The sequence below is a fragment of the Cajanus cajan genome, chromosome 11, assembly GCF_000230855.2.
Source record: "Cajanus cajan strain Asha chromosome 11, NIPB_CcT2T_4, whole genome shotgun sequence".
NCBI lineage: Eukaryota > Viridiplantae > Streptophyta > Magnoliopsida > Fabales > Fabaceae > Cajanus > Cajanus cajan.
The window spans coordinates 38,607,794-38,625,419 of NC_138527.1; the positions used below are offsets into that span (position 1 = coordinate 38,607,794).

Genomic DNA, 17,626 nt, shown 5'->3' on the forward strand with positions numbered 1-17,626 from the left:
GTTGGAATATTTATAAGTGTGGTGACCAAATATATAAAATAATATTAAAGATGAGGCTTCTTTCATTTTGAAACTTAATTTATAAGATGGGTAATTTTGATTCTATAAATTTAGAATTTTAAAAATTATTTAATGCTGAATATGGTTAGGACAATTTTATACATAGGATTGATTAAAAAGAAGTAAATCAAATATCAGAATTTTGTAGATTCTTAACATATTGAAAATATTGTGAGAATGTATATAATATTTAACATCTACATGAAAGTATAATATTCAGCTTTTAAATATTTAGTATATATATTTAAAATAACGAAAAAGTTTCCACCAAAATAGGTGTATATATTTTAAATTAATTAAGATATTTGGTAATAAGAATCTAGTCTATAACTGGTGAAGGCTTTGTGTTGGTGCTCATGAGGATCACATGTTATATCATCGAAAAAGATGAAGAAATAAGAAGGTTGGCCACGATGTGCGTCTGCTTTTTCATCTGGAATTGATTTTGGTCTTCCATCTTTTATTATGGCTTACGTATGGCTTGTAAAAAGTTACTTAATTATTTCTCTAAACCCATAACTTTGCAGGAAATATCCAAACCCAACTTCCTATAAACAGTTTAACCAATTGCTTTCATACGCTATATGAGCTCAGTTTCGCGGAAGAAGCTAGCTGAAGAAATTTGCAACGTCAGTTTGACTAAGTTTTTGTGGAAGAAACATGAATAGTTAATTAATTGAATTAAGTATTATTACCACTGCCAATGCTTGCAATTGACATAATAAAAAAATGGGATATTTATCTGGTCGTCATTGTGTTGAAGGGATTTTGTGTTCCTTTTACTGTAATCAATACTCTAACATATTTTTTAAACATGTAATTTTTAATTGATTAAAATTTATTAAAAATATATAATTTAGTGGATTTCATATTTTATTTAATAATTATCTCTTTTAATTTTATATTTTTTAATAAATTTTAATTAATAAGAATAAGTGTATCAAGAAAAATGTATTATTAGCACTTTTCTAATCATTACCACTATGTAGATTTTTTTTTTTCATGTTCATATTTTAAAACATGAGTGTAGTGTTGAGAGATAAAAGTTTCATGTCATGGTGGGTTTACTTTATGGGTCCCACACATAGACTACAAATAAAGTGTTGTGGTCCTCTAGATGAACATCCCAAATGTTTTCTCCTTTTTTTATATATATTTTATTTGTTTATTTTGAGAGTTTTTTCTCAATAAAAGTATTCTCTAATTTTCTATGGTGTTTCATTTCTCTTCTAAAATGTAGAGAGGAATAATTGTAATTTATGTCACTTACTGAAGTTTCTCTTTTTGTCTATTTTTTTTCTTCTTATTTTATCGTCTATTATTTTATTATGAATTATAATTCTGTTACTTTAGTATCCAGTAGTAGTCTAAAGAGTCTAGGAGACCATAAGACTTTATTTACGGCATATGTGTGCAATCTCACAAAATAAATCCATTGTGAGACTTTTATTTCTTAACATGAGGTTGCACATCTAACATATGTGTCAACTCACTATTAGTTATTAGCGTAGCAGGTTCCGGCAAGTGGACAAACACAAGCTTGACATACTAAGGTTTAAGCCACTCTAGAGTTGAAAAATAGGATAATAAAAAAGTTAAATAGAATTCCGTGCGTGATGATCAGCAGGATATTTGAATAGTTTCCTATTCCCAATAGTAAGAAAACTCATTTAATTAAATGACTAATTAAGGAGAAAATATTGATTTGATATGGAAGCTTATAAAAGATCTATATCTATAAAAAGTAGTGAAATAATCTAATCAGTAAAGAATAGATTCATGTTCTATAAAAACGTGTATTTCTAATATGACATGCCTATGAGGAGTTGTACAACAAAAATGTTGTATTTGAAGATCTTCCTTTATGAATATCAGTGCTCCATCCATCTCCACCATAACTAAAGAATAAATATTTATTAGCCTGATTTTGTTTGATCAATGCAAAAATTACAAGCAAACTATTCTACGTAATGTAGTGTGATTATCTAAGGCTCCCAATCATGCTTAAGACTACAGCAGCAGAACATGTATGTAACCCATGGCTTACATTGTAAAAATATATATAAAAAAATAAAGATATTAATAAATAAAAAATTATAGATAATTGATAGTCCTACAGTATCTAATATTGAGCTAGACTAAAGCTGGTACGGTCAGATGTGGACGATGTCCGAAACACAAATTATTTAAAAAATCATAAAATATTTGCTTATATTGAGTGATAGAGAGAGAGAAAAGAAATATAGAAAATTTTTAAAATGTGTAACATTCTCTTTATTTAATTGTAATACAAAGTCACTTATTTATTGAACAAAGATAACTATAACAAACTAACTACTCAAGAGTCAACTTTACAACCACTCTGTTTAGAGTTCACTCACATAACTTATAATAAAATACTCTTAATATAAAAGATAACAATAATCATTCTTTGTTGAACGCTCATGATTCTCGTATATATATATATATATAACACTACCCTTAAAAACTACCTATATTGTTGCACACAGGGTTCATTACTGTATCTCTTACTTATTTAGAATTTCCTCCAAAGATACTCACCATATCTTCTAACGATCTTCCTTTAGTTTCGGGCAAAAAGGAATAGTAGAACCACAAAGCCAAAACATTAACACCGGTAAACAAAAAGAAAATGCCACCCATAGTTATCGCTTTGTAAATCGAAATGAAACTTGTAACCACTGCCACAGTCGTAATTCTATTGACAACTACACAGACACCAAGGCCTTGTGCTCTAAACCTAAGGGGAAGTATCTCAGAGCTATAAACCCACGTCACAGGTGCCACTCCAATAGCCATAAAAGCCACAAAGGTGTAGGTAACAACAACAACAACGCTTGACGCCCAAAACAGTTTTTCTTTGGAATGCTCCACTATGGTCAAGAAAACACCCAACCCTAACATGGTCACAACCAAACCACATGCACTAACCAACAAGAGAATCCTCCTCCCAAGTTTATCCGACAAGAAGATCGATATGAAGGAAAACACAACTTTGCTCACTCCAATGCCAACAGTGGCTAGCATGAGCTTGCTCTTGTTAGTGATTCCCGTTCTCTCAAAAACCCTAGGACTGTACAACAAAATAGCAGCACTTCCACCAAGCCTTAGGAACAAATGAAGTCCAATCGCTGCAGTTAGTATCCTACGAACAGGAGGTGAAGCGTCACAAAACAACTCCTTCAAAGCCCCTTTACCGCTACTGGTTTTCTTTGGAACTTGAACAATGTCTAGGGCACAGTTTTCATCTATTCCAACAACACCTTTTATTTCCCTCAACCGTTTTTCAGCTTCTTCCTTAGTGTTAGAAACTAGCAAAAGCACTTTCCTTGCATCACCTATACGTCCTTGCATGACCAACCACCTTGGCGACTCCACCAACTTCAGCATGAGAATGATTAGGGCAAGTGAAGGAACTGTGGGAACAGCCACCATCATTCTCCATCCAAGCCTCAGTGGTAGTTTCTCGAAGAAATAGTTTAAGACATAGCCGAGCAAGAACCCTGAGTTGAGGGAAAGAGTTGGGAGAGAGGTGAAGAAGCCTCTGGAAGAAGGAGGTGAAATCTCGGTGCTGTAAACGGGTGCTACTACGAGTGCAAAAGCCACACCGACTCCAACAATGCAGTTTCCGATCATTAAGATTGGATAGGATGGGCCGTAGCCCATTAGGGCAGAGCCCAATAAGAAGGCGATAGAGGCTAGAATGATGGTGTAGCGGCGACCTAAGTAATCAGATGTGCTTCCTGCGACTAAGCTTGCTGGTAGGGCGCACAAATGGGACATGCCTACGAGGAGTTGGATTTCTAGGTCACTGCTTTGAAGATCTTCCTGTATGAATATCAGTGCTCCACTCATCACTGCTGTCACTGAATAATAATATCGTTTATTACATGATTTAATTTCTATATATGACTAATGAAAATCACAACCAAACTATTCCACGTAATTTAATTTTATTTGGTTGTATACATTTCACAACTTTCGTAGGCTAGTGGTTGGGGGGCTCATGAAAATTTGACTTCGCTATTCCACTAATATTATTTTTGAATTTTCTCAAAAGAAATATTCACAAGAACTTTTTGTGGACTTTTTTGCAATAATAAATTTATAGAAATTTTTTTGCGAAAAATAATTTGCAGAAATTTGTTACAAATATTTTATGAAAAATAATCTATAAAAAAATTTTTTTTACAAATTTTGCTACAATTTTGATGATCATAAAAAAAATTCATGGTAAAAATTGTAAAAAATATGGTAAGAGTTTTTTTTTGTTTCTTGTAAATTTTCTTACAAAAATAAATTCGCAAGTAATATTTATTAGTATTATAATAAATAGTAGAAAAATTTCGCAAGTAATTTTTCATGTAGTTTTAGTTTTTAACCTGTGAGAAAAATAAAAAAATATTTAAATTTATAAGCTTAATAATTAAAAGTTTTAATTAAAAAATATGATTTTACTAAATTATTTATAAATATATCATTATAATTAATTTTAAATTAAATTAAATTAAATATATAAAATTTTGTAAATATGATAAATTAATGATAATGAGTTTTAATTGAATGATAATTCATAATATTTTAAAATCAAAAGTATTTACTTAACAAAATATTATTTTACTAAATTATTTATAAATATTTCATAAAAATTAATTTTAAATATTTCAAAAAAGTAAAGTTATTCCATTTTTAATGCTACAAGTTTATATATGAATATTGTTCTCACTAACTAAAATTCTGACAGTGTGTATAGGAACGACTATATATATATGCTTGAGTAATCGGTAGAAGGTTGTAAGTTTAAACCTAACTTCATTGCCGCTATTGTTAAAAAAAACAGAGAGACATTTATACTTGAGATAAGGTACACATTACATACCGGCTGAAGTTAATGAATGATAATTTTGAGTATCCCTTTATCCAATGGTCTGCAAATTCGGGATTCTGCCTATCTAATGTGTTACAGACAGGTTGTGATTAGGCTGAAACAGATGTTTGTAAGCTTTAGAGTGACAAGCTGTGGTCTGGCTTAGTACATAGGTCTTGGGTTTCTTTGCTTTGATTATAATTGATAAGCTGTCTTATTTACAACGTTAATGTGTATCATGAGTTTTATCCTAGTAGGAGGGAGATTCACTTGAGGGGAAGAGGATTTTAGTTTCTACTTCAGTATGTTTTTCTATCTATGTTAGAGTAGGGTACTTTTTGTACCTACTACCCTCTCTCTTAATAACATGTTTCTTTGCTGACAAAAAAAAAAAAAACTCACCATAACCAAATATAGAAGAGACAATAGAGGCAGCTAACACAGAGGCAAAGGCATACTTGTTGAGCCTTCTATGGTTGTCCCCATTTTCACGAATACCGTTTTCTATGGACTGTTGTTGGCAGCCTTTAGACATTTTTAATTTTGATCTGAGAAGTGTTCAAAGCTATAGTGATAATCTTTACGTAGACTCTAATATATATATAAGTTAGGAGTCCACGACACGAATTATTTATTATTTTATATATTATTTTCTTTAAGCAAACAACTAATTGTTGCTTCATTCCCTGAGACGTCGCATATCATGATAAAGCCCATGGTTTATATATATTATTTTCTTTAAGCAAGCAATGGTTGCTTCATTGTAAAAGGTCACCCGTTTAATGCTCCTTTAATTCTAGTTGATATACTTTATAGAAATAACTTTTGAGGTGATAGAAAGGTAATTATAAAGAGACTAATATATATATATATATATATATATATATATATATATATATAGGAAGAATCATTTTATTCTAGAAGGAAGTCTAGGTAGACTTACTCCATTCAATAACTTACAAATTATGTACAATTCTCAACCGGAGATTCTCAACTTCTAAAACTTGAATCTTCAATTACTCAATTCTATTCTATTTATGGTACCCCTTGTACCTAAGTAATATAGATATTTTTGCCCAAAAAGAAAAGAAGGAAAGTCTAGAAGAATCTCTCTTAGTTTCCAAAACTTTTCTTTTTCACTTTTCTCAATATATGAATTTATGAAATTCACATCTTAAGAAAATTTTATATATCATTTCTTAAATTTGGTCAATTTAACCTTAATTAAAATTACTTTAATAACAACTTAACTCTAAAAAATCTCTTTAACCCTTAGAGCTCTAAAACAATAATAATTACAATAATTCAATCATTAATCATATAATTCGTATAATTCATTAATAAAGCTAAAATCCCATAGTATTACAATTGAATATTGCATTAAGAAAAAAGAGTGAATTTAATATAAATAAAGTTGTTTATTGCATTTCTTCGGTTGTCTATTATCTTCCAAAATACATAGAAAAAATGAGGGAGTACTAATTTTGAAGGATTCATCAGGAAGAAAAAAATACTCTAAATATTAATTTTAAAATTTCACCCAAAATCTTTATTTTATCTTTTAACGTTTCAAAATTGACAATAGAAGTTCAAAACTAATTTCGGATGATAACAAAAAAATTACAGTGAGATAAAAAAATTTCTTAAAAACTTGTGTAGTATAATAACTTATAACACATTTACTTCTCAAGGAGGATAAAAATTTAAAATCAAAATTAGAAACAATTATACTTTTATAATTTATTTATTTTTTTACATTATTTAATGACATTCGTTAGAATTAGCCTTAATTATATACGTATGAAAATATGTCTATAACATTAAAAAAAAGAATATAGCCTAATCTGGTATTTACAATTTTTATTTAATATTTTTACACTCTTAATTAATTTACTCAATTTTTTCATTTTTAAAAAGTGAATTAAGTAATTTATTCCAATTATTTTAATTAGCAGAGACATGAATTAAATGTCTCCTTTTTTTGTTTACTAGTACTAATAACAACCATAAAAACTCTTAAAGTAATAACACAAAAAAATAATAACTACTTATCAACCATCCATCATCATCATTCTTTGTTGCACACAGGCTTCATTTGTAGTATATCTCTTACTTAGAATTTCTTCCAAAGATAGTCTCCATATCTTCTAACGATCTTCCTTTAGTTTCAGGCAAAAATGAATAGTAGAACCATAAAGCCGAAACATTGATGCCGGTTAACATAAAGAAAATCCCACCCATTGTTATCATTTTGTAAATCGAAATGAAACTTGTAACTACTGCCACATTTGTGATTCTGTTCACAACCACACATACACCAAGGCCCTGTGCTCTGAACCTGAGGGGAAGTATCTCGGAGCTATAAACCCACGTCACAGGCCCTATTCCAATACACACAAAACCCAAAAATATGTAGGTAAAGAAAACGGTTAAGCTTGTTACCCAAAGTAGTTTTTCTTTAGAATGCTCCACTATAGTCAAGCAAAAGCCTAACCCTAATAGGCTCACAACCACACCACAAGCACTAATCAACAAGAGAATCCTCCTCCCAAATCTATCAGACAAGAATATTGATATGAATGCAAACACAACGTTGCTGATTCCCATGCCAACAGTTGCTAGCATGAGCTTGCTTTTCTCAGCGATTCCTGTTCTCTCAAAAACCCTTGGGCTATACAACAAAATACCCCCACTTCCGCCAATCCTCGAGAACAAATGAACCCCAATGGCTGCAATTAGAATCCTACGCACTGAAGGTGAAGGTTCACAAAATAACTCTATCAGTGCTCCTTTACCACTACGGGTTTTCATTGCAACCTGGACAATGTCTTTGGTGCAATCTTCATCAATTCCAACAACAGCTTTTATTTCCCTCAACCGTTGTTCAGCCTCTTCCTTTGTGTTAGACACTAGTAAAAGCACTTTCCTTGCCTCACCTACACGTCCTTGCATGATCAACCACCTTGGAGACTCCACCAATTTTAACATGAGAATGATTAAGCAAAGTGAAGGAACTGCGGGAATAACCACCATCATCCTCCATCCAAGTCTCAGTGTCATTTTTTCAAAGAAGTAGTTTGACACAAAGGCAAGCAAGACTCCTATGTTCATGGAAAGTTCTGGGAGAGAAGTAAAAAAGCCTCTTGAAGAAAGAGGTGAAATCTCTGTGCTGTAAACCGGTGCTACTACCAGTGCAAAACCCGCACCAATTCCAACAATGCAGTTTCCAATCATTAAGATTGAATAGGATGGGCCATAGCCCATTAAAATGGAGCCCAATAAGAAGGTGATGAACGCTAGAATGATGGTGTAGCGGCGACCTATATAATCAGATGTTCTTCCTGCAACCATGCATCCTGGTAGCATGCACAAATGTAACATGCCTACGAGGAATTGTATTTGTAGGTCATTGATTTGAAGATCTTCCTTTATGAATATGACTGCTCCGGTCATCACTCCCACAACTAAAGAATAATAATATCTATCGTTTGTTAGCTGATTTTTTCTAGCTAATGAAAAATTGTTGGCGACACTACTAGAAAAATCTCATTTTCTTAAAAAAAATTTCATAGAAAAATATTCGCAAAATTTTTTTATAAATTTTCTTGCAATAGTAATTTCACAAAAAAAAAATTTACGAATTTATTTAAAAAAAATAATTTATAGATATTTCTTATAAATATTTTTATGAAAAATAATCTACAAGAAAGTTTTGCCAATATTGCTACAATTTTAATGATTATAGAAAAAAAAATTCATGGTAAAAATTTGCAAAAAATATTGTAAGAATTTTATTTTGTTTCTTGCAAATTTTCTTACAAAAATAAATTCGTAAATAATGTTTACTAAATAGTAGAAAAATTTTGTAAGTAACTTTTCCTGCGAATTTTCCAGTCAATTTTAATTCGCACGAAAAAAAATTATTTAAATTTATAAGTAATATTTTAAAAAAACTTCAAGTCCCACATTGATTAAAAATAAAACAATTAAAGAGTATATAATTTAGGACAACACTTACCTTACAAGTTGATTTGTATGATTGAGTGTTAGGCTTATAATCTACAATCTTAAAATTTAAAAGATTATGTATCACATGTTAGAGGCGTGGAAACAAATGTTTTGGATAAACTCATTGTGAGCATTTGAAAGTTGAAGAATTATTGATAGAACTTGTAGTAATTTCTTTAATTTTTTTGTAAAAAATATTTCTGCAAAATTTCTTACAAAAAGATTCGCAAGAAACTTTCCTGCGAATTTTTTTCGCAAGAAAATTTCTTGCTAATTTTAAAATTCGCAAAAAAAATATTATATATTTACGAAGGTATTACACTTACAGATAAAATTTCGCAGAAAAATTTGTAGCAACAATGTTTCCTGCAAATTTTTATGAAAAATTTGCATAAAAAATCGCATGTAATAAGAGAAATTCTAGTAGTACAAACTATTTCAGGTCATTTAATTTACATTGTTTTTTTTTTTTTACATACATGTTCCTGAAACATATTCTTCTAAATCAAAGTCACAACAAATGTATAAAAGCACTTTTGTTAGTGATTAGATTGACAAAACTACATATTTGAGATTTAAGTATGTACGTACATACTCACCATAACCAAATATAGCTGAGACAGTAGTGGCAGCTAATACAGAGGAACAGACATACTTATTGAACCCTCTAGGGTTGTCGCCGTTTTCCATGAACCTTTTGGCTGTCTGCGCTTTTTTCTTCCGAAGACACTTTCAATTTTGATCTCCAACGTGTTCAAAAGCTAGTGAATAGTGATGATCTTTACGTAGACTCTAATACGCATAAGTTTAAGAGTCCATGACACCAATGCAACCATTTATTAATTTATATATTGTGTTCTGTGGCTTCTGTCAGCAAGCAATTGTTGCTTCATTTTCTGAGACGTTGCATTTTATGAGAAATGTCATCATGTATTATTATCAAATCGTGATGAGAGATATTATTTTATTTGATGAAAATGAGTTATACTTCTTTATCGAATAAAAAAATATCACAAAAGGTCATCTTAAAAAAAACTTCATAAAAGACCTTTTTAATGGCTGGGAAGGTATGCTTAATCAACTCAATATTAACATTTTGCTCCTATTCTATCTATCTTTTTCCAAAATACCAAAGTTGGGACAAGGTAATTCATCCAAAAGAGTATGATTGTTTACGGGGAGAAAACATATTTGAGTTCAATGTAGCCCTCTTGGCAAAATGGAGATGGAATATCTTCCATCAGCCAAACTCTATGTGGGGAAAAGTGTTATTATCAAGGTACGGAGGATGTTGTAACTTTTGCACAAGAAATGCCTCAAACAAAGACTCTATTTGGTGGCGTGATTTACTAAATGCCTACAATAGTGAAAATCACTACAACAAAAAATATCATTAGCGACTATTATTTAGTGGCAATAAGATAATTGTCTGCATATTATTATTAGTTAAAACTTTTAGTGGCCAATAAAAATTAGCCGGTAAAACTTTATTCATAGTGACAATTTTTTAAAACTATGTTAATATTAATTTTTATTTGAACTTCTGTTTTAAAAAATTCCTCACACTTTACCTCACTTCTCACCGTCATCTCACTCTCACTCTCACTCTCGCTTCTCACTCTCACTAATGGCTTCTTCTATCTTTTGCGCATAGCTTCAATGGCTGCGTCAACTCATTCTCCTTTTGGATCTTCATGTGGTAATATCTCTTGTGATTTTGTCTTCAATTTCAATTTTAGGGTTTGTTTTGCACGATTCATTTTTTTTTTCCATTTCAAACTCTTTCTCTATCTCCATCTCTCTATTACAGAATGATTGTTTTGATTTGATTGTGCTTTTTGTGTTAATCTTTTAAATACAAAATAGTTATGTTTGGAAATTTTGGTTTCGGAAGGTAAGTTGCTAGGCTCATGTTGATCATGCTCTGTTGCTATGTATAAGTTGCTTCGAGGGAGGAGATTAGTGTAATTTTCCTTTTAGTTTATGGAGACACTTATTTTATTTTATTTTATGTTGATCATGCTCTGTCATTGAATCCCATTTCAGGGGGGGTCTTGTAAGTATCTACTATTTTATTGTATTTACACTGGCACTTTTTTCCCCTGCTGCCTAATCTATTGACATTGCCTTAAATTGATTACACAGTTTTTGTTATGACTTTTTCTAGTAGAATTAACAGGAGGTTGAATCTCCTTGCACTTGAGGAACATAGATTAAGACCTAGACTTTCAGGATTAGCAAGTGATTATAAATTATAATATTGTAGGTTCAATTCTTTAAAAGGCCATCTACAAAATATTGTGCTTGAAGTTGGCCTTGGTTTCTAAGTAAGTAACTAAATTTGCTCAAACCTTTCGTGGTTCAGAAATTACTTTTCATATTCAGGTTGTACTTTAATTTAATCTTAAACATAAGGGCTTGGTTTGTTTCCAAATTCCAATTGTTGTAATTCCTTTACATCATATGCAAGATGGTCATAAAGTTAAATTGGGTGGTCCTGGAGGCACCTTGAAGAACTGATTTAGCAAGGAAGTGCATGCTGTTGTATATATGATGCTTTTGAATATTCTGTTGGTGTACTACACTAGGGAGATCCTCATAAAATTCTATTTACTATGCAAATTGGAACAGCTAACAAGATAGCATGATTTACGTTTTGTATCAAATAATATTTATTTCATGTATGATGGTCAGATATAGATATGATAATTGAGAAGTGTATTTACAGGCTATATTGATAATTTCCTATTCTAGGTGCAAATGGAGGACTTTGTTGCTGATGACTCTTCCACTCAAAAAAAAGAGCTGAGGAAACCCATGCGAAAGGTATTAATGTTTACATGTATCCTATTAATTCACCATTTTCTAGAAGAAAAAAAAAACCTCATTTTGGGTAATTCCCTCTGTCTGTCTCTTTTATTCTCACACTGTTTTTCAACAATAAATTTTAGTCAATTGCTTATGATTTGTTTTAGGTTTAATAATACTACAACTATACAGCTTAACTGCAGATTAGACCTAATGAAGTGATGAAACATGGTGTCAGAGTTCATGTTCCTGTATCTATTGCTGAGACTAGGATTTCCAAAAGATATGATGCTATTCCAAGTGGAACACTATATCCAAATGCTGATGAAATTAAGTATCTTCAAAGGCTTCTGATTTACAAGGCATGGCTTTCATTGAATATCATCTCTATTTTATATTACAGTTTTCTGTTAGTATTCTTGTTGTTAAATTGCATGGAAATATATTTTGTTCACTACATATTGTGCTCAAATGTATTATTACTTTCAGCGGCTATTATTGTGCTAAATAAACCTCCAAAATTGCCGGTTAAGGTTTGAATGTCTATTCTCTTACATTTACAGGAATTAACTTTGACTTTATTGTGAGATTTTAATTTCTTGCTGATGACCTTGTTAGGGGAATTTGCCAGTTCATAATAGCATGGATGCATTGGTAGCTGCAGCACTGTCCTATGATTATGATGAGGGTCCTAAACTGGTAAACTAATCTTCTTTTTACATCCTTACAATGGAACAATTTGGTCTATACTTGACTGTAAATGAAAAATCATGTAACAAAAGGATATATATATATATGTATATTCAGACAGATATGCTAACACTTGCATTTTTAAAGATTAAAACATGTGGTCACTTTGAAAGGTTTTGATAATTTCATGGCTCTTTGTCCTGGTTTCTCATCAGAGAAAAGACCTTCAAGCCAAATATTAACTGCAACAGATTCATTTGAGGCATAGTCCAATCACTGAAACCAAGAGAATGAGATACACTACACTTCCAAAAAAGAGATATGAAACAATGTAGTTCATGTTGTTCGAACCAGCATTATGGCTCCTGATTAGATATGAAATGGCACATATGTGATGCAAATTGTTCTTCAAATCGTTTTTTAGCTTTAATTGAAGGGAATTTGCTATGGGTCCTGTTTGGGTTCATTTTTGTGTGCATGCATGGTGCTTACGTTTGGGGTTCTGTGTAGTTAATTCTTCAGTTGTTCTACTCTATATTAATCTGATTTGGACTCTGAAGCTGTTTTCTTAGGAGTGGTTGATGCATATTTGAAAGTACAAGAGAAATTAATTATTTTTGGCGTTTTCAGGTTCACCGTCTAGTGTGTTGATAGTGTGCCTTCTCATTTCAGGTGCTTCTAAATGATGGATTCCTCTGTACCTTATTTCATATTCTTCATACTCCTACTCCTGTAGACCACAAGTATAATCTGGTTTCTTAAGCAGTATTCATTTGTGTTTATTTATTTAATAATATCTATTTATCATGTAGCTTGTTTTAGTCTTTTTTTTTTGTATGACAGCATATGATATCCTGGTTGAATTTTTTTTCTATTCTATAGCTTACATATTTTTCTTTTTGGATTTGCAGAATCACAATTACCTACAAAATCTATTGTAACTGTAAAAACAGGTTTGGCCCATGTCTTCTTGTTTTACACATGCTATTTTTTCTTAAAGAGGTTTAAGTTACTTTTGTAATTTCTCAACCTTTTTGTTTGGATTTGTAGAATCACAATCAACTAAAATTCCAATTGTTATAGTGGAAACAGGTTTTAAAAAAATCTCGTTGCTTCTTTTTAGAGTATTTAATTTTTTTTTATAGTAATTTGATTTATTATAATATGTAGAGGTTAACAAAAACAATATGGTTCAAGATGATGACCTCACTTCCTTGCTCAAGCTTACTAGAAAAGATAATGATGAAGTTGTTCGCATACTAGCAGCAAAGACAATTGCCAATTTATTCATGAATGGTAATTATTTATTAGACATTGTATTACTTAATTTCATTTCACAGTTTTTCCTTTAAATTTAAGACGTGCATGGTAGAATTAGTTTGTTTTATTTTATGATAAAATTATTGAAACAATAGAATGATAAGTTTTATTGAGCCTAATCCATTTCTTATGCACATGTTATTCCTTTGTTGTAATACTGCATTTGATTTGATAGTACATTAAATGTTATATTGTTAACAGGAAATTGATGAACCTGCATTGAAGGAGGACATTTGTTTATTTTGTGCTTTGCAGGATTCAATTGCAATTGATGAAGACCTTTTAGATATTTTAGCAAATAGCTCTAAATCATAAGAGACATTTTAGACATTTTAGCAAATAGCTCTAAATCATAAGAGACCTTGCTTTCTTTAGGGATATAATATTAATTATCTTATAAATGAAATTATGTAATTTCTTTGGATCATGACATCATTGACTATTCATTGTCTTTTTAATGGTTTCCTTGGTATCTCAAGGACATGATAAACTCATAAATTTTGCATTACTCCAATAAATAGGTATTTGGTGTTATTGCAAATATGGAGTACTCATATAAAAAATTTATTATTCTCATTATTTTTATGAGAAATGGTGGATGAGAATATTAGTAAAGAAAGTAGTTTTTTTTTTAAAAAAAAAATCAATGGATGAAAAATTGAATTTGATTCCCTCATCAATTTCAATGCATGGACTAAAAATAATTTTATTTAATTGAATTTAATTAATTGAGTATCAATATGCTATCAAAATAAATTATTTTATCTAATAAAATTCAATTGTATTTCTATACAATTTTTTTTTACATATATGAGAATCTATTATTCAATGAAATTACTTTTAGTGGCCATTAAAATTGTCACTAGAATTGTCATTAAAAATTTTTATTTTTCCCGGCCATTTAAAAGGTCTTTACCATCACTCACTTTAAAAGTCACTAATAATTTTACCGACCTTACATACAACGGTCATAATCTAATTGTCGATAAAGATATTAATGGTCATTTGTATGGTCGCTAAATAACATAAAAATTGTCACAAAAAATCATTTTTGGTGTTGTGAATGTAGATAAATGTTTTGATAAATTAGTGTGTTGGAAGATTGGGGAAGGCACTTGAACTAGATTTTGGCTTGATAATTGGGTCAGTGAATAGTGTCTAGCAATCACCTTCCCTAGGTTTTATCTTAATTCAAAATAGAAAAATGATGTAATTGTTGATATGGGGTAGTGGAGGGATAATAGTTCGGTTTGGGAATTTAGATGATGTAGGAATTAGTTTGAATGGGAGTTATCAAGAGCAGTCTTTACACCAAGTCCTGAGGCATGTAATCTTCCATAAAGATCATTCAGATTCATGTCCCACACCACTACCACAACAAATTGTACAACATTTTAGTCTTTTACTAGGATCGCTTCAAACAGATTCAAAGATGGAAATGTAGCACATAATATGGTGTGCTACAACATGGTGTATTTAGAGACATAGAAACGACTATGTTTTTAAAAGTAGACAATTTGACAATAACAAAGTGCTCAAAGACATTCTTTTTACTTCCTGGTTTTGGCTGCATACATCGCATAAATCTTTCCATTACTATTTCTCACAATGGTGCAACAATTCGGGGCAATGGATATGCAAAAGTAATTGTTGGGTGTAATAGGTTGGAGGTTCAATTAGGATGATTTGCATGAAATGGTGTATTCACATTTAACAATTTTTTGAAAACAACTTCTATGTGGCAGTTGGGCAGGGGAGCTACTTTTACTATTTATAGGGGAGAGGATACCGTATTCACTTTTCTTTTCTGTAATCGTGACTTGTATGTATGGAATGAGTATTCCTTATACCTTGTATTCTCTTTCTTGTTACATATATATATATAGAGAGAAAGAAAGAACCATTTATTCTAGGAGTAAGTCTACCTAGACTTATTTCATTCAATAACTTATGCTCTATATCAAATTTCAATGATTCAACCGTTGAATTTAATAAAGTTCTTAATGCATAGATCAAATCTACAAACTTTTAAGAAATTTGAAAATCACTTAATACTTTATTTCATTAATTCAAATTGATGGATAACATGTTTTATGATTATCCGTCAATTTGAATTAATGAAACAAAATATCAAATGATTTTTAAATTTTTAAAAAATTTGTAAATTTGATATGTGCATTAAGAACTTTAAATTCAACGGTTGGATCATTGAGATTTGATATAAAGCATGAGTTATTGAACAAAGTAATTAAATCTCAATAACTCATGCTCTATATCAAATCTCAATGATCATATATATATATATATATATAGAGAGAGAGAGAGGGTTATAATAACATTGATGTAACTTTTATTAAATATTACATCGCTCAATAACTTTATATTAAATGTAAATTTTGTAAATTCAACCGTTAGATTGAAAGTTCTTTACTCTTAGATCATATATACAAAATTTTGTATTAATCTAAGATAATTTGATACTTTATTCTTATAAAATAAAATTGACGTAATATATACATTTTAAAATATACTAAAATATAAACATTTTGATTACCTTCAAGTTTTTGTTCAATTTTAACAAAATTTGATATAGACATATAAAATTATATGAACTTTCAATCTAACTGTTGGTTTTACAAAATTGACATTTAATATAAAGTTATTGAACAGTATAATACTTAATTAATAAAAATTACACGGTGTTATTTATATAAAAACTTTACATAAATAACTCTTCGAGTTGATTAGAAAGGTAATTAGAGAATCTATTCTTAGGATGCAAAAATATTTTTTTACTATTTTTATGAATAAATTGTTAACTCGTTTTCTTTCATTAAGGTATTGACATATATAACTATAAGAATTGAGCTATTAAGTTATTGGTGATCTCTATCCTTGTTTACTATTACATTCACGACATAAAACAAATAATAAGTAGTGGTGGACATTCATAATCAGCGATGGTCAAATATTTTTAGTAACATTAATAATTTTTTAAAGTAATACTTTTATTATAAGTGATGGCGGTTAAGTAGTCAATAATGAATAATTTCCATTAAAAAAAAAATTATAAGTGACATTCTAGCTAGTTCATCGTTAATTTTAAACTTTAGGTGTCAATCCAAAATTCCTTTCCGCACCCTTCCACCACTAACAAGAAGTTCGCAATATAGCAGCGTTGGTCTGATGTTGCCGCTAAATCATGAAATTAAGTCGATGAAAAATCATACATATCGCTTAAAGTCATTTATCCAACTCAAATTTTCGTTACAACTTGATTCTTATCCCTCACTCACTACTCTTATATCGGAAGGGTTTAGTCCAGGGATGAAACCGAAACACTCCTCAAATTCTACAGAAAATGTAAGTTTGGATGAGTAAAGACATCATTAAAAGTAATAATGGATTTAACATTAAAGTTTAAATTCAATAAGATTAATATAAATAATAATGTATTGAGAGAGATAAAGGTACTTTTTATATTTATTACAATATTAATTATATTGACTTGTCTGAAATTGAAAAATTAATTTGAATGTTGAAATGTCTTTTTTTGTAAGAATTTTCCTTTTTTTTCTTTTTGGATAAGTATAGTCAAAGATTAAACTTTCACTATTAAAAGTAAACAAAGTATATTTTGAATTCTTTAAATAAGTACAATCAAAGATTAAGATAATATTAAAGTTACGGACTAGAATGAAGACTTATAAGACAATGACTTGAAGTGATAAAATTATATATGCACCTTTGTATAAGTACAATTCTCAAATCATCACTTTTGGAAAGAAAAAATTATGTGGGTAGACAAGGAAGCCGTGTTAGATGAAAATGAAAAAGAGATGAAAATAACAA

At 30.1% G+C, this 17,626-nt stretch overlaps 2 protein-coding genes and 1 pseudogene across 11 annotated transcripts; 1 reads left to right on the forward strand and 2 right to left on the reverse strand.

Moving 5' to 3' along the window:
* Nucleotides 1-2,442: 2,442 nt before the first annotated feature.
* Nucleotides 2,443-5,525, reverse strand: LOC109800488 (putative polyol transporter 6). Of its 2 annotated transcripts, none has more exons than XM_083067081.1 (2): nucleotides 5,351-5,525; nucleotides 2,443-3,947 (listed from the first exon to the last, which is right to left on the reverse strand). In XM_083067081.1, exons 1-2 carry the CDS (start codon nucleotides 5,481-5,483, stop codon nucleotides 2,593-2,595), a joined length of 1,488 nt encoding a protein of 495 aa, XP_082923207.1. In that variant the 5' UTR covers nucleotides 5,484-5,525; the 3' UTR covers nucleotides 2,443-2,592. The 2 variants fall into 2 exon arrangements, with proteins under 2 accessions (XP_082923207.1, XP_082923208.1); XM_083067082.1 differs by having other exon boundaries at nucleotides 2,443-3,909; nucleotides 5,351-5,487.
* A 378-nt stretch (nucleotides 5,526-5,903) lies between these two features.
* LOC109800487 (putative polyol transporter 3 pseudogene) lies at nucleotides 5,904-9,724 on the reverse strand (annotated as a pseudogene).
* Nucleotides 9,725-10,514: 790 nt separating this feature from the next.
* On the forward strand, nucleotides 10,515-14,282 carry LOC109800715 (RNA pseudouridine synthase 3, mitochondrial). Of its 9 annotated transcripts, XM_029271772.2 has the most exons (10): nucleotides 10,531-10,655; nucleotides 11,223-11,283; nucleotides 11,711-11,782; nucleotides 11,968-12,297; nucleotides 12,383-12,463; nucleotides 13,127-13,197; nucleotides 13,366-13,407; nucleotides 13,505-13,546; nucleotides 13,625-13,750; nucleotides 13,976-14,282. In XM_029271772.2, the coding sequence occupies exons 3-8, from the start codon at nucleotides 11,717-11,719 to the stop codon at nucleotides 13,518-13,520; spliced, it is 606 nt and encodes a 201-aa protein (XP_029127605.2). In that variant the 5' UTR covers nucleotides 10,531-10,655; nucleotides 11,223-11,283; nucleotides 11,711-11,716; the 3' UTR covers nucleotides 13,521-13,546; nucleotides 13,625-13,750; nucleotides 13,976-14,282. The 9 variants fall into 9 exon arrangements, with proteins under 9 accessions (XP_082923086.1, XP_020217149.2, XP_020217151.2 ...); XM_083066960.1 differs by lacking the exons at nucleotides 11,223-11,283; nucleotides 13,127-13,197 and adding an exon at nucleotides 13,085-13,126 and having other exon boundaries at nucleotides 10,515-10,655; XM_020361562.3 differs by lacking the exon at nucleotides 11,223-11,283 and having other exon boundaries at nucleotides 10,516-10,655.
* Nucleotides 14,283-17,626: the final 3,344 nt, after the last annotated feature.